Source organism: Anomalospiza imberbis, chromosome Z (genome assembly GCF_031753505.1).
Source record: "Anomalospiza imberbis isolate Cuckoo-Finch-1a 21T00152 chromosome Z, ASM3175350v1, whole genome shotgun sequence".
NCBI classification, from domain to species: Eukaryota; Metazoa; Chordata; class Aves; order Passeriformes; family Viduidae; genus Anomalospiza; species Anomalospiza imberbis.
Window position 1 is genome coordinate 48,109,989 of NC_089721.1, and position 21,161 is coordinate 48,131,149.

The 21,161-nt window shown below is 42.5% G+C and overlaps 2 protein-coding genes across 2 annotated transcripts; both read right to left on the reverse strand.

Annotated features, from left to right (window-relative positions):
* Nucleotides 1–904: 904 nt before the first annotated feature.
* Nucleotides 905–3,468, reverse strand: LSM5 (LSM5 homolog, U6 small nuclear RNA and mRNA degradation associated). Its single transcript, XM_068175663.1, has 5 exons — nucleotides 3,360–3,468; nucleotides 2,796–2,891; nucleotides 2,543–2,570; nucleotides 1,862–1,934; nucleotides 905–1,169 (listed from the first exon to the last, which is right to left on the reverse strand). The coding sequence occupies exons 1-5, from the start codon at nucleotides 3,403–3,405 to the stop codon at nucleotides 1,137–1,139; spliced, it is 276 nt and encodes a 91-aa protein (XP_068031764.1). The 5' UTR covers nucleotides 3,406–3,468; the 3' UTR covers nucleotides 905–1,136.
* An 11,714-nt stretch (nucleotides 3,469–15,182) lies between these two features.
* On the reverse strand, nucleotides 15,183–20,487 carry TMED7 (transmembrane p24 trafficking protein 7). Its single transcript, XM_068176986.1, has 3 exons — nucleotides 20,184–20,487; nucleotides 17,661–17,906; nucleotides 15,183–15,746 (listed from the first exon to the last, which is right to left on the reverse strand). The coding sequence occupies exons 1-3, from the start codon at nucleotides 20,349–20,351 to the stop codon at nucleotides 15,510–15,512; spliced, it is 651 nt and encodes a 216-aa protein (XP_068033087.1). The 5' UTR covers nucleotides 20,352–20,487; the 3' UTR covers nucleotides 15,183–15,509.
* Nucleotides 20,488–21,161: the final 674 nt, after the last annotated feature.

Sequence of the window (21,161 nt, forward strand, 5' to 3'; positions counted from 1 at the left end):
CTTGCAGAATCTTGCTCTTTAGCCTTCTTCTTCAACTCTTTCTTCTGGTGATGGGAAGGAGAAGCACACCTGGTCCACATGAGCCCATGCTGCACCCACCTTGTCTACAGTGACAGCAGGCATCTGTGATTCCTCTCCAAAGACATTTACATATAGAATCCAGCTGAGAGGTGTACATTGGAAGCATAAGCTGCACTGGGAGCATGGCATCATAACAAAACAGCAATTACTTACAGAAATTATCCTAAAATAGTAGCTTGCAATATCTGTCACGCTTTTTTATCACGGGAGAACAGAGGGAGACACGAGACTTCTGTTTACTCTGAGTGTTCCAAACTATGCAAGCAGCCACGGGCACCTCCCAGTTTGAGTATACACAACATCATCAAGTGGTGAAACCAGAGTCATCCCTGACACCAGTGAGAAGTCTGAACACCAGCCTTGGGGATTTTTAGCCCCAGAACATTAAACAGGTCAGGTCTGTCTGTTCTCACTTGCCAAATGCCATTGCAGGACCTTTGTCGTAAGGAAGCATATCCGCCAAGCAAAATGGTCAACAAGAGTTGAACCTCAAGGCCAGCAGAACCAAAGGCTGCTGAGCATCAAACAGATGCGCACCCAGTCTGAAGGGCTTTCAGAACTCTACAAAACTCTGCCACATGGTTTCCAGTGACACAGACTTTGAACAAAACATGCAGCTCAGTATCTGCCTGTATGCCAAAGCACATTAACGTCCTGGCTCATGACCTGTGTATTATATAGACTTGGGCCAGAAACAAATGCAACAGATGTAGAAAAAATGAAGACTGATGGCAACCGAAACACAACTGTCATTTTTCTACTCCATCAAGTAGTTATAAAATTATCAAACTTGTGCACTCACCTAACAGAACACAGTAACCAACAAAGAAAAAGCCTTTTATTCAGAAGAGGTTCAGGGGTCTTTACAAGAAAGTCATGATTTCAACTTACAAAGTCAACATTACCACCAGCACCTTTCCAAAAGAGTTGTCTTTTGTAAAATGTCAAGTGTGTAAGCAAAGCAAATGAACAATCCATACCCAAACACATTTCTACCCCAAAACCTCTACTTAGATTTTGCATATATATATCAAATACATCTGAATATCATGTCTTCATACTTCAGGTCCTTCTCCTCCAGGAACCAGCTATAAAAGAGTAAGACATTTTTGCATTACTGCCATAGATTTAAGCTTTACTAACCCATACATGACAGCTCGTAATTTACAACAAACATTTTAGGACATTACAACATTTTAGGACTTTACAACAAACATTTTAAGAGACTTGATGCTAGACCACAAAAGTGGTTTTTCGAGTCTCCCAACAGAGGAAGTCAGTTATTACCAGAGATGCACAAACCAAAAAGGCAGCATAGCAATCAGCATAGCACCTCCTTGTGAGGGAAGCAAAGAATTGAAGAACAGAAAAAAGGAAAAACACGAGGAAAATAAATATTAACCACTACTTTTACTGATATCTTTTTCATTATCAGCTGAGCAAGCAGAAAAAAGGCTTAGAAATTAACACAGGATGGCACCTGCTCTGACACACAATGGAGAAGTGCAAGATAGGTAAAACAACACAATGGAGACAATTCCTCATTCATACAGAGCCAACTTAGACTCAAATCTTTCCACTTGAGCCCTCCTCTTCCCACAAAATTAGGAATGCCCTTGTATTGGAAGTCCAAGCTTTGTGGCCAGCTATGCAGATAAGCTACTTGAAACTTCCTGATGTAACGGAACTGCCAGGAAAGCTCAGCTTAAAGGAGTTGAATACAATCACCAATCGATTTACAGGCACAGAAAGTCAACAAATGCAGCCTCTGATGACTCACCATAGTTATGTTATTTCCATTGAGCAAAATCTGGTCCAGCTTTGTGATTCTTCTGCCCTCAGATGTGATCTCACTGAAGGGAGTGTTAGAAAGAGGAAGTAAGAACACAGAACCAGGGACAATGACTCCAGATTTGACCACAGAACCAAAAGAAATCTCTGCATTAAGGTGACCACTGTTGGAACTAACAAATGAATCAGCTACACTGCAGCATGATCTTGATAAATGGAGCACCTAGGTACAGAAAGCTAACTGAAAAGGTCTCTTCTACTCAGTACAAGGAGATGTGTATTCACCCTCTAAAGCATGACAATTTCTTGAATATGACATATCAACATGATATGATAAAGTAAAAATATTTAAGTTGGCTACCTTGCTGAATCTTTGCCTAGGTCTTCAGGAAGTGTAAAAACAAATTAACTACTGGAAAGTTTCTCACACAGCCCATGCAAAATTAAGACTACAAACAGAATCCCCATACAACTATAAGCCATGCAATAGCTACTCTATGACATGGCTGTCCTGAACAGATCACCTTCTATAGTTTTAAGTCCAATGTTAAACTAGTCAGCTGGTAATTATTCCATAAATGTAAAAACCTTTTTCTAGCAGACCTTACACAGTATTTTGTCTCAGTGAACCAAACATTAAATAGCAACAAGAGGCAGAAAACATACTTACAATTCTGTAACATCTTCCAGCACCATATCTGAAAATCCAGTTTCAAGGAAAATAAGGCCCAGATTTTCAAACTAGACTATTTAATGCTATTTTCACTTTATGCCAAAATGTGACTTTACCTTAGTTGAAAATACCAGAATACAACCAATCCATATGAAAAGGTTCTATTCAGTGAACTCAAAACTCTCAAGAGCTACAAATTACTTAGGCCAGAGCATAAATCAGACAGCCTTAAACGTCCATCAAAGGATACTGACAAAGTCATCAAATCCTAGAAGTGTCCCAACGATTTCTTTGTCGCTCTTCATCACGATGTGAATGCGTGAACCCATGCACTTGTCCACAAGTTCTGTAGATACACAGAGAAGCATAGGTTCTACAAAGCAAGTATTTCGTGCCTTACGGGTTTTTCTTCTGTTTATTTACACAAACAGAGACACATTCCACGCAACCTAACATACTCCCCCTCCACACTCCCACACAAACCAGCTGCCCCCCGCCCCCGACATCCTTACACCCAACCCCACTCTCACTAGCCTCCCTCAGACACTCCCGTAGCCCCACAGCTCACCTCACCACCAGACCCCAACACCCTCACACCTATCCCCTACTCCCACCCCCCTTTTCCGCTGGCCCCAGACCCCGATATCCTCCCGGGCCGCGCGCGGGCCCTGCCGCCCGACGCTCCCGCCCTCCCGCTTCCCGCCAGGCGCCGGTGCAGCTCGGCTCCCCAGAGGGGCCGCAGCCACAGCGGCCCCCCGAAGAGGGACCCCGGGCCGGGCCCCGACTGGGGGCCCTGGGAATCCCCCATCGTTACCGAGCGGCAGGAGCTGGGACGGGTTGGACACCGCACTGGCCGCCATGTCGGAACCGGCCCTGGCCAATGGCCGCCGCCACCGCCCACAGCGGGAAGGGAAGGGCAGGGCCGGCAGCCGCACCGCCCCGCTCCGCCCGCAGGGCCGCCTGGGCCCCGGTCGGGGTGCGGGCGTGTCCCGCGAGTCCGGCTCGGCGCTGCTTCCACGTAGAGACGAGACTTGAAGGAAGCCCCCTCTCTTCCCCCTTCCTTCTCGTCCTGCCGGCCCAGGCGAGCAGTGCCGGCGGGGCTGCCGCCATTACCGATGTGCCTCCGCGCCAGGAGTGCGGGCTGTGCGGTGTGCGCTGTAGTGGCTCAGCTGCTACAACATCACGGAAGCAGGCAGGTTGGAAAAGATCTCCGAGATGACCGAGGCCGCCCCACTAATCCCACCATGTCAGCCAAAACATAGCACTCAGTGCCACATCCACTCTTTCCTTATACTTCTCCAGGGACACTGACTTTACCATCCTCTTGGGCAGCTTTTCTTTGAAGAAATTCTTTCTAATGTCCAGCCTAAACCTCCCCAGCACAGCTTGAGGCTGTCCTCTCGTGCTGTCACTTGCTACCTGGGAGAAAGAGACCAACCCCTGCCTGTCTACAACCTGCTTCCAGGCAGGTGTAGAGAGTGTTAAGTTCCCCAAGTTTCCTTTTCTTGACACTAAACAACCCAGCTCCCTCAGCAGCTCCTCAGGAGACTTGAGCTCCAGTCCTTTCATCAGCTCTGTTGCCCTTCTCTGGACTCACTCCAGCACCTCAATATCCTTCTTGCAAAGAGGGGCCTGTTGCCAGATGAAGAACTGTTCGCACAATGGGTGGGTTAATACAATGTTTAGTCTTCAAAAACCATTGACCTATGGAACTGCACAATGCTTATTCTGTAGGAAGAAGAACTGGAAAGCAGCCAGCACAGTTGTGCCAACTTTTACCAGTTCACTAGGCCATCAGCTACGACTTTGGTGTCCCTGACCACCAGGGATCACAAAAGAGACCCCCAGGACCAAACACATGGAGAGAGGGGAGGGAACATATATTAATGACTTCAGAGAAATTATTCTCAAAAATATGTTTCTTCTAGGAAATCCTATCAATATGTATGTAAAATATAGTATATCAACTAGAGCTTTCTCTGTACTCAGCATGAATAAGATTTTGGAGAACCTATCCCCTCATGCATTCAGCTGAATAAAGAATGCTGGCTTCTTAATGCTACATTAGTGTTAAGGAGTTTTCATTTTTACTGACTTTTGGTAACAGGCCCACAGCTGAACACAGGACCTAGGTGTGGCCTCACCAGTGCTGAGCACAGGGAGACAATTACTGTCTGCTGCTGCTGGCCCCACTGTTTTATGTGCAGATTTTCATACCCCACATTTGTCCATTGACTCACTAGAGGTGGGCATGTGGGAGGTTTTTGAAGCATTTCCGTAACTTCATCCCACCACCATTCCCAGCTGGCTCCCTCTGTGCACAGTAGCCACAGGGGGCAGAGACAGCCCTCTGGGCCTCCTGGGCATGGGGAATGCTGCACGTGGGGGCCACTGGCTATCACCCTGCATCACAGGAAGCCCCTATCCCTGCTCAGAGAAGGAGGTGCTCACTGGAACTGTGGACACTGGAGTCACTGGCACTCACCTCTTCTCCACCTGCTCCTGTCCTGCTGGGCACAGGCACCAGCTGGCATCACAGGAGTTGTGCCAGTGGGAATGGGCTGTGAAGGCCCAGGCAGTACTCTCATAGGAGTAGAAGAGTGCTCAGTAGACATGGGGAGTATTCTGCTGGCACTGGGAGGTAGGAGGGCATTGGCCACAGCTTTGCAGAGGAGAGGGAGGGCACTAACTCCTTCCTTGCCATGAAACTGTCAGCAAGGTAATACTGAGTCCCATTGATCGTCCATATTCCAGCTCTTGCGATGGCCATTGTTCTTTGAAGGTAACCATTTCAGCATCACTAACTTCTTTCTCCAGGCTCCATGCAAGGATGTGCCAGTTTTGCCCTGACACCAACATTTAATTTTGCATGTGAAAATGAACTGGCATTAGCAGTCTAACTTGCTGTCCTTACTTACTGCAATTTTTATTTTCATTTTCTTTCTGGTATTTCCTAAGAGGCATTGAACCCTAGATGTATCCACTTTTTGACATCACTTCAGTTTACACTACATGCTCTTCTGTGTCTGTTTGCTTTCCCCCAGCTTCTACTTTAAATATTCCTCTGGGAGCCTTTGAATTTTTAGGGTGAAAAGCCTTACTTCATTAAGATCAGAGTGCAGTCTTTTCCTCTTGTTCAGACTTCTTTTATCCCAGAAGGCTTCCTAGTGCTCCATGAACCTAAGTCCTTGTTCTCTGCATGTCATTTGGGCACTAAGACTCTGGATTTCTGTGTATTCCTGTCTTTGTGCATGCAATTGACAGTGTTGCATAGAGTGCATCATCCTCATCCTCAGCTATGTGTCTGACAGCTGAAACTTGGCCACTTCCATTGACCAGCATCAATGGAATAAAGATGGACCAAAATACCAATTTGTGACCCTGGAGCCTCTCATCTTGATGTGGCACAAAGCCTACTGCCTTTGTGCCCAGCAGCTGCCTCTCATTTAATTTCATTTAATTTCATTTAATTTTTTTTAATTAAAAGCACAGGTACCCAGGTCTGTAACAGAATTTTGTGACAGCATCAAGTTGCTCCTTGCTGTTCTTTATGCTTTTTGCTCCTCCAAGGTGCACTGCAATCTTTGCTGTCTTGCCTAGGAAACTTGGACAGCCTGAGGAGATCCTAAGTTTCAGAGGACTGCTACTGCCCTGCAACTCTCCTGAAGGTGTCTGCATTTCTCTCAGCTGCTGCCATTTGGAGAGCTCTCCAGCTGAGAAAACAAAAATCCTCTCCACACAAGCCGCAGATTTTTGCCCCATAGCCACTAGTAGGAAACTATCCCTCGTGAAGTAATCCCAACTCCTGCAATGCTGACCTTTGGGGGAATTTCTGCCTTCTTGAATGCCTGAATCTGGGGAAATCTTCTGTTGACTGAACTTCTGTAGTTCTGCCAATTCAGCTAATTTACCTTGTGTTGTCCTGTCCCTTCAACTCCACACCTTACCTGGTGCAAGTGGCCACAGCATTTTCCCTGTTTGTGGTTCCCAGTGCTGCTCAGTTACTGTCCTTCTGCTTGGGTCTGGGAAAGATCTGGCCTGGCAGCCTCTACACTGCCTATACTTACCTGTGTTCTCCATCTGCCCAGCCACTCTACATAAAACTGCCAGACTGACCTGTTCACTGTCCTTCTCCGCTTTCTAGAATGACACTGAAGTCTCTCTCTTTAGGCTGCTGACATGGAAACACATCATCTTCCATTTGGGTCCCAAATGCAGTGCAATAGTCTCACAGCAGAAGTCTTGCAGCCCAGCCACAGGGCAGGCAAAACTATGGCAAGGGCACTGTAGTTTTGAAACACCCAAGCCAATTTCAATATATACATTTATTCTGAGGGGAAAGGGCAAGGGAACACATGTGAAACTCAAAGTCATAGCTACATAAAAACTATGGAATCCTGTCTTTACTTGGAGTGCCTGGTAAAGCACAGGAAGTATTATTTATTGGTCTAGAAACGGTAAAGATATGCTCAGAGTACCCAGCTACTCAGCCTCAGGAGTTTGCTGTCACACTGTTATCTCGCAGACCTTGTTGCATAAGCCTTCCAGCAAAAGTTTCTGCCCTTGAAAGTTTTTCAGTGTTGGCAGAAAAAATAGCAGATCACTCTTTGCATCCACTTGCTGTCCTGCAGTACTAATGTTAGAAACCGAAGACTGGGTGTTTCTTTCACACCTGTAAGCAGTTTTTGGAAATGAAGATGTGAAGGAAAATCCTGACAGCCAATCAGCCAAATCAGCCAAATTGGAAGGGAAACATACTAAAAATAAATTTTCCAAATCAATGGTTTATTTTAAGGAGCTGGAATTAAGGAGCAGCTACCTGCTCTGCCTTAAGGCATCCCTGGGGTGCAGCACCACGCTTAGACAGGTTGTCCAGTGCTGTCTTCTGTCATTTAGATTGTGTTTCAACTCTACAACTACACCTCAAGGCTAGAACTAGACACTGTGTAAGAGTTTTGAACCATCATCAATCACCAGGGACTCAAAGATACTCCACATTCCCGCAGGCACGGCAAAGTGCTGGGAAGCAAACTGCTCCACTTCCCTTCTCCCTCTCCTTCTTCCTTGGCCACCATGTGCCTTCACTTCCACTTCCCAGTGATTTAATCCATGAAACTAGCCATGCAGGCCTAGGTGGGCTGAAAGCATAAACAAGAACAAGACTGTGGGTTATTAGGTTTCACAAGGTGGGTAGGAGGGTTTCCATGCTGTCCTGGAATCTGGAAGTTGTGATGAGTCGAGAAAGTCTTGTTCCATAGTCCAACTCAAGCATTACCTTGGAATTATTTCCACAAGTTCAGTGAGGAACTTGAGACAGAAGGATTTGCCCTCCTCAGATCCACTGCCTAGTCTGCAGAATGGGGATAAAAGAACCTTTGTTGCTCCAAATCCACAATAAAAGGAACTACTGTTTTATCATGAGGAAAGGAAATACCCGTTCAAATGCCCCTGTTTCTTCTGCCCATCTTGTACCACCATCTAGGTGTCCACATCTGGTTGATTCAAAGATTGTGAAAAGCTCTGAAGGATAGCCACAAAAAGTTTGAAAGTGTGGAGTTGTGAATCTGTGTGCGGAGCTGTGTTGGGTCTGCTATTTCCAGCACAGGTCTAACAGTGATCTAAGTGAGCAAGTCTGGGGCTGCAATGGCTCTGGGTCTTTCAGAATTTCATTCTTTCAACTTTATTTTCCCTCGCTGACCTTTGTTTCAAATCTGCTAAAGGTTTTCCAGTGGACTACTGTCTGGGGAATCTTCATGGAGACTTGTGACCTTGTATTTTAATGACAGGCCATTTGCTTGCTATTGAGTGCTGAAGCTGTAGCGGCTGGAGGATGTTCTTTTAGTCCTTCCTGCATAATTACTCATTTCATGGCTGATGCATCTGAAGGAGGTATGATTTAGTCATCCAAATGATCCCTGTTTTTATCTTGACATATTCCTAGGAGTTCAGGGGAAGTAGATGGTTCTGTGTGCCATGAAATGCATAGATGTCCTGAGGAGGGACATCTAGTCAGCTTAAGTGCCAGGCTAGTCCCACTTTCCTGGGGCTTTTGTTATGACTTCAGAATTACTTTTGGTCTAAGGCAATTTAGGCTGGATCAGTATGCAACCACAGGTATGACAAAGATGAAGGGGTTTATAATTATCACTATTTGAATATGGTAAAAGCCCATCAGAGCTTTCCCTATCCAAACATCCAAAGCCGGTGAGAATGTCAAGTGACAGTATTCACCAAGCAGGGATCTCTTTACTACAATGCAGTGTTTGGTCTGCCAGTAAATGGGAAGGCAGAAATATAGTTTCTGTAGTAATTCCAAATGTTGAAATTCTCACATTACAGCAAGACACCCTAAGACTGTAATTTCTGAATACCTTCCAATGCAGAACCTGGTTCTTATCACTCAAGGACACTGGTTTGCTTTATGCATTAGTAAAGAAGATGAGTTACCAATGCACCTATTAGCACTCCCTGCCCTAGATCAGTCATCCTTCCCTGTATGGAATTTTACCTGTATGACTGCCAGAAGTTCAATATTTCATTTAATTTTGTACTTAATTGGATTTTTTTACCATGTGCTATTGTCAGGATTTATGGTGAGAAAGTTCAGTCCTACAGAGATAAGCTGAAGGTAGGCAGCAAAATTTTATCTTGGCATTCATGACATGTATTGATTTACACTTGCAGACATGTGCCATTCATCCTACTTCTTTATTGCTATGCATTCAGTGTACTTCCAGAAAAGTGCTTCAGTAGAATTACTGATTCCAGTCAAGTGCTCAGAAGCAATCTTAGTTTATAGCAGTCCTGCTTCTACTCAAGGTCATGAGAAAATATTATGGAAAAGAAACAGATATTGTCAGTCCAACATTACAGATGGATACAGATTCCCAGGACACCCACAAGTATTTTCCTCTGCTGTTGACTGCACTGCATGCAGGACTCTTGTCTGACAGCAGCTCAACTTTCAACTCTTGGAGTTTTGGGGTAAAAAGTAAAAGGAAGTTTTTCGTTTAAAGTATTCTTGCAGGAAAGTACTGTAACCTGGAGGAAAGAAATATTTTAGACATCCTGTCATGTGCTGTGTTCCGAGATATTGCAAACAGTAACAGTTTCTAATTGAAATTAAACTGCAATATTTAGACCAAAAATGCCACATACTTTGCCTAATTGAAATTAAACTGCAATATTTAGACCAAAAATGCCACATATTTTGCCTAAAAGCATTATTTTCCAATGTTTTTTAAGATATTAATTGCATTTTGAAATTCAAGCAATTTCTTTCTAAGCTGAGACTTGCAAGAGGGTAAAAATTCCATTTGCTACACAGTTCCACTTAATGAAGTGTAACTCTCTAGGAGCTTGACCTAAGGATTTGTGCAAGTCATGAAATATGGACTCATTTTCTGCTCTGTGAATTTTTGGATTCTGATGCCTTTTGTTCCGAGAAGGGCAAGTGTGGTGTGATAATAAGTGAGGTCTTTAATGTCTTAGGCATCTCTGCGAGTGAAAGGGACATGCAGAATGGGTGGGCAGCTGATGATCTTGAGTCAGTAGTTCAGGACAATCACTGACACAGAAATGCAGTCACTCTGGGTTTGTATCAGTGCATTAAAGAGTGGTTTTAGGCGAGGCAGAATATTTCACAGGTGACAGCATTTCCTGATTGTTACCATTCTCTGTTCTTCACATTCCCTCCCTGTAGCAGCTGCCTGCTCTTCCAACTTTCACCCACCTTTTGACACATGTTTCTTCTGAGTTTCCCCAGGGTAATTTTCATTGAATTCTTCATTCAATGTGTGTGTGTGCCAATATGCATTACAAGAGTTGATTCTGGTGTGATTCTCAGCTGCTATTTGCAGATTGTGCTGCAAACTTGTACTGGGGGCAGCAGCCACCAAAGGCCACCAGCATCCCCGGACAGGGAGCAACTCCTGACCATAGGGAGCAAGCTAGATACTCCTTAAGACTCACAAACCCAGCACATGAGCTCCTTTCCTCACTTTGTCCCATCTGTCCTCTCCTTTTTTTCCATCCTTTTATTACTCCCTAACTCCTCCTTCTTTGCCCTCTCTTTTCTGCCTCTCTTACCCCCTCTTTCTGTCCCTGCTGAGTTACTTTCTTGACATCTAGTGGTATTGTGCTCTTCAAACACCAGAGCAAAAGGCAGTGCTGTGCCAAAAACACTCTTGTCTCTTATCAGTGTTAGCCTTCCCAACCCCTTTTTCCTCATGTTTGATTTTTTCCAGGAAGAAAATACTTTTCTTTGGTTTTTCTTATCCTGCATATCAAGTATACCAATATGCTTTCTTTTTTTGTGATTTATAACGAATATTCATTTACAGTAAAGTCTAAATAAATCTGCTGTCCTTGGTGCCAGAAAAATCCCTGTACATAAATTCAGGAAAGAATGTCCAAGATATGCATGGAAACCATCCCTAACAAAAAGGTTCTTGCTAAAGCCAGGAATACTCCATCAAGTGGAGGCCTCTTAAATATACAGCTGGTAACAGACTATGCACTGTCACACATGTCTGCAGGAGGTCACTGCATCCTTCTTGTGGAAACACACCAAAAAATACATTCAGCTATGGAATGTGCACCTGAACAATGCAGGCTGTTGAAGGTATGGCATCCTGCTGTACTGCCTCTCATGTGATGTATTCTGAACTAGACAGTGTCTCACAATAAGATTCAGATCACAAAGAGGAGGAAGTTCTGTTCAATGGCCTCTACTGATAACCAAACACACAATGATCAACAGTGAACATAAGGAACCTGATGTTCCTGTCAGGGTTAGTTTCTGCATTCTGGTAAAACTACAGTTCAGAAGACTCATTTAAGGACTTTCCATCCAGAAACAGGAGGCTGGCAACAAAACTACAACATAACTCATGCCACTCTCTTTCCTCTTAATTCACCAGCAAAACAGCCTGTAATAAGAAACATAAAACATGGACACACAAGGCAGTCCATTTGCTTAAAAATGTGTTACACAATAGATGCTGACCAGGCCACTCACATGGGTATGTTGGATCCTGTCAGCACATAGGGAAATGGCATGAGTCAAATCAATCTGCTTAGAACCGTTGAAAAGTAAAACCACCATAACATCTTGCCCTGTGGAGTGCAACAGGACTTTTTAATACAAATAATGAACCTTTTGAGAGCTATTACTGTCAGGAGTTTTTACTAAGCTAAGCTGAGTTACCAGTTTCCTTCATGTCTCACAACACTTAACTTGACAGAAATCAGTAGCACCCTCAGTGTGCACATAGCATAACTTTCTTTTCTGGAACTTGATTCTGCAAGTCAAGGCAAGAATGTGAAAGACTTTTCATCCATCTCATTTAGGGCCTGTGTTAAACTCTTGGTTTCATCTCACCCCTGAAGGAGGTGGTTGTGGTATCCCTGCTGCACCTGTGCCCTCTGGTAGCCTGGTAGTTGAGGAATTGTTTAAATTTCTGGTGGTCCAGAGCGCATTTCTCCTCCCTCCTTGATAAAAGCCTTCATCATCATCATGCATGTCACTTGATCCACCGATTCATCTTTTGTCTAATTTTTTTTTTTTTTGTACAATTACCACCTTTCAGCAGAAAAGCACTTCAGACCACAACTAAATTTACTTCAAAATCCTGGGTGCCGTGCACATTAAAAGGCCCCAGACAACTACTTGGCCATAACAGTAACACATCACTGAAAGAGAACTTACCCATACTTCTAGACAAAAGCTTTTCTTAATCCAACTGCTGCATTAGTAGTCTTGAATTTTTTTTAATATATAGCAACTGACTTAGCAAGAAGAGTAATTCTGGAAGGTGACCATACAAAACAATGATGCCTACCATATCTGTTCTTTAAACCTATGCAATGCAATATAAAGTACCTCAAATCACACATTCAGTCACTACTTATTTGAAGTTCATATTTCGTTAATTGGACAACACTAATTTAAAGCACCTTTCCAGCTCCCTCTGTAACTTTGTATCTACAGAATTATCTCCCAAATAATTCCTGGCATCTGCAATTAAATACTTTGAATTCTACTCCAACATGAAGAGATTTATGACTGTGACTGCCTGCATTATGGACGTACTGAGCAAAGAGCCAATAACCACACTACCTTGCTAAGCATGGCTGAAGTAATGACCAAGTGTCAGGAGGTAGATTAACTGTAGTACATTAGAACACAAGTTGACTATTCAAATTATGATTCAAAGCTTTTTTTAAGAATAATGTTTCCCAATCCCATATGCAAACAAAACAATCAGACCACATTCATATATTAATTTTTTATTTTCCCATACAATATTCACAGAGTCTGCTTTTTGTCTTACTCAAACTAAGTTCCCCCCCACCCCCCCCCCATGCCCTCAAACTAAAGAAACGACATTTCAGGACACGAAAAGAAGTTTTGTAAACATAAAACATCCAACACATAGCAGAAACCGAGAGCATTTAGCAATTAAAAACACAGTTATATCCCCTTTAACGCAGGGTGTTTTCTTGTGTATCACACCATTAACCAAACTGCTCATATATTAAAAATGTGCAGCTTTAACCAAAGGTCACAATGCACTTCTTCACCCACTGCGTGTTAGCATGTGTGTTTTATTATATCCTATTCAGTCAGTTAAAAACTATATACAGCTATGTTTAAACGTGTGTTTGTGCCATGTTTTTAACAACACAAAAATAAAGGCATTTTTAAGCTGTTGCTGCATATTATGCAGCAAGATGCCAGAGCACTGATTCAGACACCTAACTTTAATGGAAAAGTCCAGTCCAAAAAAACCTCTGCTATGGGAGTAACATTGAATGGAACAGTCCACACATTCAAACATTATGAAAGAATAAAGAAACATGTATGCAATAGCTGATCATCATCAGTGTTATAGCACTATTTACCACTTTTGCCAGCACACAGAACAACTCAGTGGGAAAAAAACCCAACACAATTCAAGCTTTCAAACAAATGCCTTTGCTGTGATTAAAGCTACGTAATATTCAAACTCCAGAAATAATGAACACTAGCAAAAGTAAATAATGTTTTCATTTGACACTTGCACCTGAAGTGTACCACTTGCTTCACTACTGTGTGCAACGCAGCACAAAAAGTACTAGACATCAGTTGCTGAAGCAAAAGAAGAAAGAACAGAGGTACAATCAAGAATGTTGTGTGCAGGCACAGATTTGTATAGCAAGACAAAAGCAGACTTTTGTTTTCTTGTATTAGTGGGTCTAACAATTTCTGGGGAACCTGCATCCCAAAACTTGACTGCAGTATCCAAAATTCAGTACAGGACAGCAGAACTTTACATCCTGAATTTTACTAAAGGATTTTTAATACCTCCATGGCCTTCTAAATAATCTTTGAGCTGTCTGATGTTTTCCTTCAATTTCCAAAAGAGCAGTCAATCAGTTCACAAAAGAGTAGGAGCACTTTTATTTTTTTCAACCATGACACGACTCTAAAATCAAGTCATCTTAGATCAATTCCTCAGACTGCTCAAGTGTCACCTGAACATGTAATTTCAAATTTTTGCTAGAAATACTGTAGGCAATTAATAAGGGTGTAGCACTCTTTCTCTGCTTGCCAAGAACTTGTGTAAGAAGCATTTTTTGATTTAGCTAGTAATACATGACAGAATTTTCACTTTAGTTTTGTGTGCATTGAAGAATTGGTCACTCTTACTTACTTCTTTTTTTTTTTTTTCCCAGAGACATTTGAAGGAGTTTAGCCTTACTATGACCAGCTCAATTCAAACTACAGCCATGTACATACATTTACTACCTTCCATAACAAAATAAAACAGAATTTTACAGTACATAAGCTACTGAAGACATGAGCAGTGAAAACAATGTAACTCTAATAACTCTATCAAAAAGATAACGTGAAATATTTAAAACATTTCCTGACCACTAACAAAACAGAGTGGCAATTATATGCACAAGGCTGTCATGTCTCAGTGCACCACACAGAGGAATATTTACAGCACTTGTGCAATGCAGTATCAATATCAAATTGCCCTCTTACTAGGAAAACAATTTAGTAAAAAGCTTAATACGTGCCTAACACATAATATAACCTCATCCAGAGCTGGTGCTGTGCTACTTAACAAACCAAGCTACTTCTGGTCTTAAATCCAAAAAGCAGCAGCAGCAGCATGTATGAGTACTGCACATGTTCAATGACAAAGTTAGAAGACTCCCTATTCTACTACATGTTTTTTACATAAACTTGGAAATTTGGATTTTTTTTGTATGCAGAAGTGAATTTCCTGAGTAATCTCAGCTTACAATTTCTTCAGTAAAACACACATTGCAAAAGAGAAAATGTATTTATTTTAATGCAGAAGAATGTATGTTTAAGCAATCATAATGAAGTATAAAATTCAGCAAATTCTGAAGACTTTCCAGGCTGATAAAGATGTGTACCACAATGTAGTGCCAAGCTTTCAACAATTTTACAAAAAAGCAAGGGGTATGATTCCATTTTTTTTTAAACAGCAAATTAAAACAGTGCACTACAGTTAATCACATTTTCTTTTTTATAATCCAAGATATTCAGCCTGAAAATTAAAATGAAATGAGATTTTCGTATATATATACTCTCTTGTATCAGACAGTAGACTGTAGGGTTATTTTCAAGTGTTACACTGCAGATGGCTAATTGTACTGGTAAAAATTAAACTTGGTTTGGATTAGTATCAGTAGAAATATGGAGAGTCTAAACACTGCCAGCTCTTTTAATATAGGAATTAAAACACTTAAGTTCCAAAGGATCCTTAAAAATATTTAAGATTATGTGTCCCTTTCATAACTTTTTGGGTCTGTTTTGTGATTTTTAAGAGATGAGGAGTAGACACATTTGAATGTTGCATATATTCAGACCTCTGTACCTACATTTAAATTGGAGAACCGCTAATCTTAATGAGTAACACACCTGAAGCATTGCCACTACTGGTTACGATCCAACGCGCGTTGTCGTGGTTCTTTTATCCGAAAAGAAGCTTTTAAGGAGAAATACCTGCCCGATACTAACAACAAGAAGGATGATTGCTTCCCCTATGGACCAGTAGGCCACCCTTGTGTTTAAATCCTCTGCTCTGCTGCGGCCTTGTGCTTCCCTCAAGCGGAAGTGAGTCTGATAGTCAATGACAGACTTCAAAGCTTCATGAATTGAAACGCACGCAGACTCCATCTGGAGAAACAAACACACAACACGGAATTAAGAACCCTTCTAATGATTTTGTGCTTCGATATTTAAAATGAAGAGTCATATAACTTTGCAAGCTAAGAATTAACTCAGACCAATGTCAGATATAAATAGTGTAAATACAGTAAAATGTAACTTATACTGATGAAACTTTACACACCAAAATGTGGCGCTGTTAAATACAGAAGCAGATAAAACCACACAACTAATAAAAAGCAATGAGGTCTGAAAATTAATGAACAAATTCCAAATTCATATTTGGATTCAAAATGACCCTCAGAAATATTTTTGAAATGTCACTAATCCTCCAGCTGTTAATGCCACAGGAAAACAAGCAGTAGCTTATAATATTAAGATACACACAGCATATATTACATGCTTCTGTTTTCACAAATATGACATTCTTCATTGATTAATTCTCACTCAAGTTGTACAATGTCTATTCTGTTGTCAAGGGACCATTCTCTTAGTCATGTATACAAAAAGTGTTTAGAGAAGGGACAATTGTTATCCTTCAGTGCTCTTGAACACTCAAGACCTTACTCATAGAAAAATACTTACCAACTTGGCCAATTTAATGATTTTTCATTTTAAAGAAAGCATTATTGGTTTTCCAAGTCCTAGATAATTTTTATATAAACTTCTTGCTGTTTCAGTTTATCCGCTGTAAGTAAAAGTACTCCTCACTGTGTTTTGATCACTAAGAAATAGTCATTAGATCTTCAATATACTTATTTTCTACTCACAATTTAGATTTCTCTTTAATGGGTTAAAGTTAATATTTCCTGAAGATCAAACAGAACAAATTATCATAAAGGAAACGTTTGACACCCTTGTAGGGCTCCTCTCAGTCCCTTATATCTATGTCTAACCACATTTTGATGACTTTAAAGACATGTGTCTGAACAAGTCTAAGATAATCTTCTCAACAAAACTCAAAATTAGTTTTTCCAAACTAAGTTTTGCTATTGGTAAATTGTAGAAGCATCCTGATCTGCACAAGGGATTTAAACACAAGGGATTTAATCACTCTGGTTTTACGCATTTACCTTTAACTGTTCCCATGAAAGGCTGCTCAAATTTAGTCATGCCACAAGCCTGACCAGAACTGCAAAATCAACCTCCTTCCAAAGAGGCAAAAAAAAAGAAACTAGGAGATACAGTATCAAGAATTTGAAGACAAAATAAAAGCACTGCAGCAATTAATGAAATGTTTCAAAGAAAGTTTTAAGGTATTTAGATTGTGTACAGGTGGTACAAAACTAAAAAAACCCTGAAAATACAATAATAGTAATGCTCCGACACTTTGTAGACTTACAAAGCTCAAATATATAGAAGCCAGATAAATACAGCTGACTTTATTGATTTATTTTGCTAGAAATTCCTTCTCCATTTTAAAAACAGTAGTTACATGAGTCCTCCTCCTAAAAAAAGACTATACTGTTTTAAATATAGAAATAATTCTGAGAGTTTCTCCAGAGCTTGAAAATTTTTTAAATCTTATTCCACCAATATCTCTTTAGTGAAATCCACATGTCAGGAGACACAATACTGTGGCATCATCTAAGGACGTTCCCTTAGAAACTTCAGAAAAATCCCACCAACCAGACTGAAAACAATCAAAAAAACCCCAGAAACCACCCAAACAACAAAACCCCAAACAACAGTGGCATTAAGTTTCTGTCCTAATTTCCTTAGACATTTGGTGATTCCTTCTCAGCTCTGTTTTGTGTTCTACAAATCATATATTTACAAAGAAAGCCTATTTGTTGCAATTCAGAGTATTTTAAAAGGTTCAATTAATTTATTTTCAAAAGTGGTGTAGATAACTAAAGCAGCTGAACTTGAACAAAAATTGCCTTCACCTAACAGCTTTTGTCAAACACAACAGTGTTTTACCTGGGTAAGTGCAGTTACTCTGTTCTCACTAGGAAACAGTGGTGGATCTTCCCCAACCTGGAAATCGAAGTACACAGTTTTGTGTGTGAAAGTAGAGAACTCATTGCTGAAGCAAAACTTGTATGTTCCATTCCTGGATGCAGTAAATGTGAAGCTATCATATTGTTTCTTCATCTCTTTGTACAGTACAATGCCATCGGGATCTTCCAACCGACAGTCAACATCATAATGACCTCCAGTGATCACCTGGAAACAAAAACCAAGGAATTGTCTTTTTTAAAAAAATGGACACTTACAGATTTCTTCTAAGAAGTAGGGTCTGGCAGGTGGAACTGCAAAGCTTTTTGCCTTGATAGGTGTTTTAAAATATAATGCATTCATTTGAGAATCTTTCAAAGCAAGTCTGCAAAATTATTTTCCCATGAACAACACACAGAAAAAAACTAAAAATGCTTTAGGTTCGGTATTTGCAATGTCAACTGTATTTTCAAACCCTTAGGAGAACAATTTTAGTTACTTTGTTATTACTAACTGTAGAACAGCAAAGGCTACAGTAGATGAAACTCCATGGGACAACAAAGACATGACAGGAGTGAGTCTGACATTTGCAGTACATTCAAGTCCTCCATGGAATTGATTCATCCAGCAGAGACTGCTAACATGCAGCAAGACACTTGCTTCCTTTGTGGCCAGGAAACTCTAACTGCCCTGCTAAGTATCAGCTGCATTAGCCTGCAGGAATGGTGTTTGACCAGTAGAACAGGAATTTCAATCTGTCCGGGTTTTCCGGTCAGCTGCTGTCAACAAAGCAAGCTCTGGGGGACCTGCCACCTCCCTCCTGCAGTTAAGACACAGGCGTTCTTCCAAAAACTAGCACATCTGGATAATGCCTGCCACTGACTCAAAACTTCACAATTATTCCAAGGGGGTTTTTGAGGCTTTGATTACTGTTGTAATGTACAGTCTATTATTACCTGGATTCTCCAGAAAGACTGATCAGGAGTTCAGGTATTCACAACTTGGTATTCTGATGACTCTTACCACAGCAGTTTTACACTTTATCTTTGCTGCAAACTTATTACTTTTAAGTTAAAGCATGCTGAAGGAGGAAGAGACTTATTTCATATGTGTGCAGAATTCACTGAAATATTTAAGTATCTCTGTATCTGCACTTCAGTCCACATGGCATTGTTGAAATGCTCATCAGTTTACTGAAATACCAGGTCATTAAAATGATTACATTAGTGGTACAACTGAAATAACAACAGACTGGAGCAGCAGCTCTTCAACAAAGGCAAAGTTTTAAAAGTACCCAGATAGCAACCAGTAACACACCTCTTCATTTTTGAAATACGATCTACAATTTGGTTAGGATGTACTTTTTACCAATTACATGGAAGTCACTTGAATTCAGTTCTGTAGGCACCCTGAAAATATCAGTTGACATAGCAATAGTAAAGATTGGCCAGAACTTTAAAGTTCCCCTAGGATTCCTTGCCACAGAACTTGCTTCTGCTTCCTGTTGACTCTTGAGACACACTGCCAAACACATTCACACAGCACTTCAAGCTGGCTGGTCAAATCCAGACTGTTCTTTTAGCAGTGCTAATCCTGTTTTTGTCACCAACAAAAATGGCCACAGCATGCTTATCTGTCCAGTGACACCCACTTCAAAACTGCAGGGTTAAGTACTGCACAGAAAATACTGTATGGAAGAAACAGTAAGGGACAAGATATATTTGGGTAGGGAGAAAGATATCCAGGACTTAGACCACACAGGACAGAGTAACAAGGACTGGTATTTGGCAGCAACATTCCCCAAAAATACTTGAGATGGGACAGCAACTGAGAAACTAGAAAGCACAGGACTTCAGCAAGAAAAGTCAGGCCATAAAAATTACAAAATCTTTTCAAAAGCCCCCAAAGACAACTGTGATTTTTGTCATCGGGCATGAGTTTTCTCTCATCCTGCTGCTGTACTATCAGTGAGTTAATATACTGAAATGGCAGACTGAAAAGTTCCAACCCTGCTAATACACTCAGAGACACCAAAACAGTGATGCTGCACTACATCCTTCTCCTATCACCCTTTCACTGTTTAGTATGTAACCCAAACCTGAACTGTACTCTGAAATACGAAACATTAACTCTTACGATGTACTGTGCTTATCATGATGCTTCACAAATCACAAGGAAATTAGGTGTGCGGCACCTTGTTCAGGTGAGGCACTACATGGCAGCGACCAGGCTACAGACACTACCAGTTTTCAGGGCCAACTCTTGTGTCCCTCTCAGCCCTGCACTACTCGGAAGCCTCCCAGCCGCTCCCGCAGAGATTTCCTTAGTCAAGCTAGAAACCTCTCCTTGGATCCAGCCGCTGCTCCCTCGCCGAGCGCTGCTCCCAAATACTCCCTACAGGAGGAAGGGAGCTAAGGGAGAGCCTCCGGCAGGGGCCTGCGTGTAGGGCTCAGGGCCGCGGCCCAGCGCAGCGCACGGCCGGGGCGGCTCCTCCCGCCGGGGTACCTGGAATTCGAGGGTGCACTTGGTGCCCTGGGTGATCTCCTCGTAGAAGCACTGCTTGGCGTTGTCGGGCAGCTCGAATGTGATCTCGGAGGCCCGCGCCGCGCAGGCCGCCAGCGCCCACACCAGCAACAAGGGCGGCAGCGGCCCCCGGGAGCCCCGCGGCGGCATCGCCCAGCGCGGAGACGGGTGAGGAGGGGGCGGAGGAGCTCGGGGCGGCCGGGGCTGCGGGGCTGCGAGGCTGCGGGAAGGACGCGGCGTGGCCGAGGGGACGAGAGGCGGCACCCGGAAGCGCCCGCGCCTTCCCGGAGCGCTTCCGGGACGGAAGCGGCCGCGCCTTCCCGCAGCGCTGTGCGGCGGGGAGGGGGCGGACAAGCGGCGGTCACGGCCTTGCCCTCTCCCAGCGTCGTGTCGCGACTGGGGGTTGGTGTCTGCTCAGCGCCGTTGCCCACAGATTAAGTTTTTGAGAGTCCCGCTAGGCCCTGCAGCTGGAAATGGCGGGCACCTGTGGCAGAGCGCACGCAAAGAGCGACCTTGCTGCCCTCCGAGAAGAGGAATCTGGAGACTTCTGCTGTGCAGATCCTTGAACGTTCATTGCAGAGAGTGAAAAAGAGATGAATGAATAAACAGAGATATAAAACGTCGATTAAAGTGCTCACGCTGATTACAGGAGTGTTGACTTTCAAGTTCCACTCGTCAGTCATGGAGTCGTAGGATGTTAAAAGTTGGAAAGATCAGTGAGTCCTGATCCACCTGCCATAGGCAGGGACACTTTGCACTAGATCAGGTTGCTCGGAGCCCCATCCAGCCTGGCCTTGAGCACCGCCAGGTTTGGAGTATTCCCAGTCTCCTCGGGCAACCTGTTACAGTGTCTCACAACCCTCACTGTAAATAATTTTTTCTTTATGTCTAACCTAGGTTTCCCCTCTTTCAGTTAGTACCCATTATTTCTTGTCCTGCCACTACAGATCCCGATGAAGG

Coding starts and splice junctions, on each gene's coding strand:
- LSM5 (XM_068175663.1), bottom strand. CDS start 3,405: ATGGCGGCCAGTGCGGTGTCCAACCCGTCCCAGCTCCTGCCGCTCG. Junction 2,892..3,359: donor GTCCCAGCTCCTGCCGCTCG/GTAACGATGGGG, acceptor GTGTATCTACAG/AACTTGTGGACAAGTGCATG. Junction 2,571..2,795: donor AGGATTTGATGACTTTGTCA/GTATCCTTTGAT, acceptor CTGGATTTTCAG/ATATGGTGCTGGAAGATGTT.
- TMED7 (XM_068176986.1), bottom strand. CDS start 20,351: ATGCCGCCGCGGGGCTCCCGGGGGCCGCTGCCGCCCTTGTTGCTGGTG. Junction 17,907..20,183: donor AGTGCACCCTCGAATTCCAG/GTACCCCGGCGG, acceptor TTTTGTTTCCAG/GTGATCACTGGAGGTCATTA. Junction 15,747..17,660: donor GAGTAACTGCACTTACCCAG/GTAAAACACTGT, acceptor TTGTTTCTCCAG/ATGGAGTCTGCGTGCGTTTC.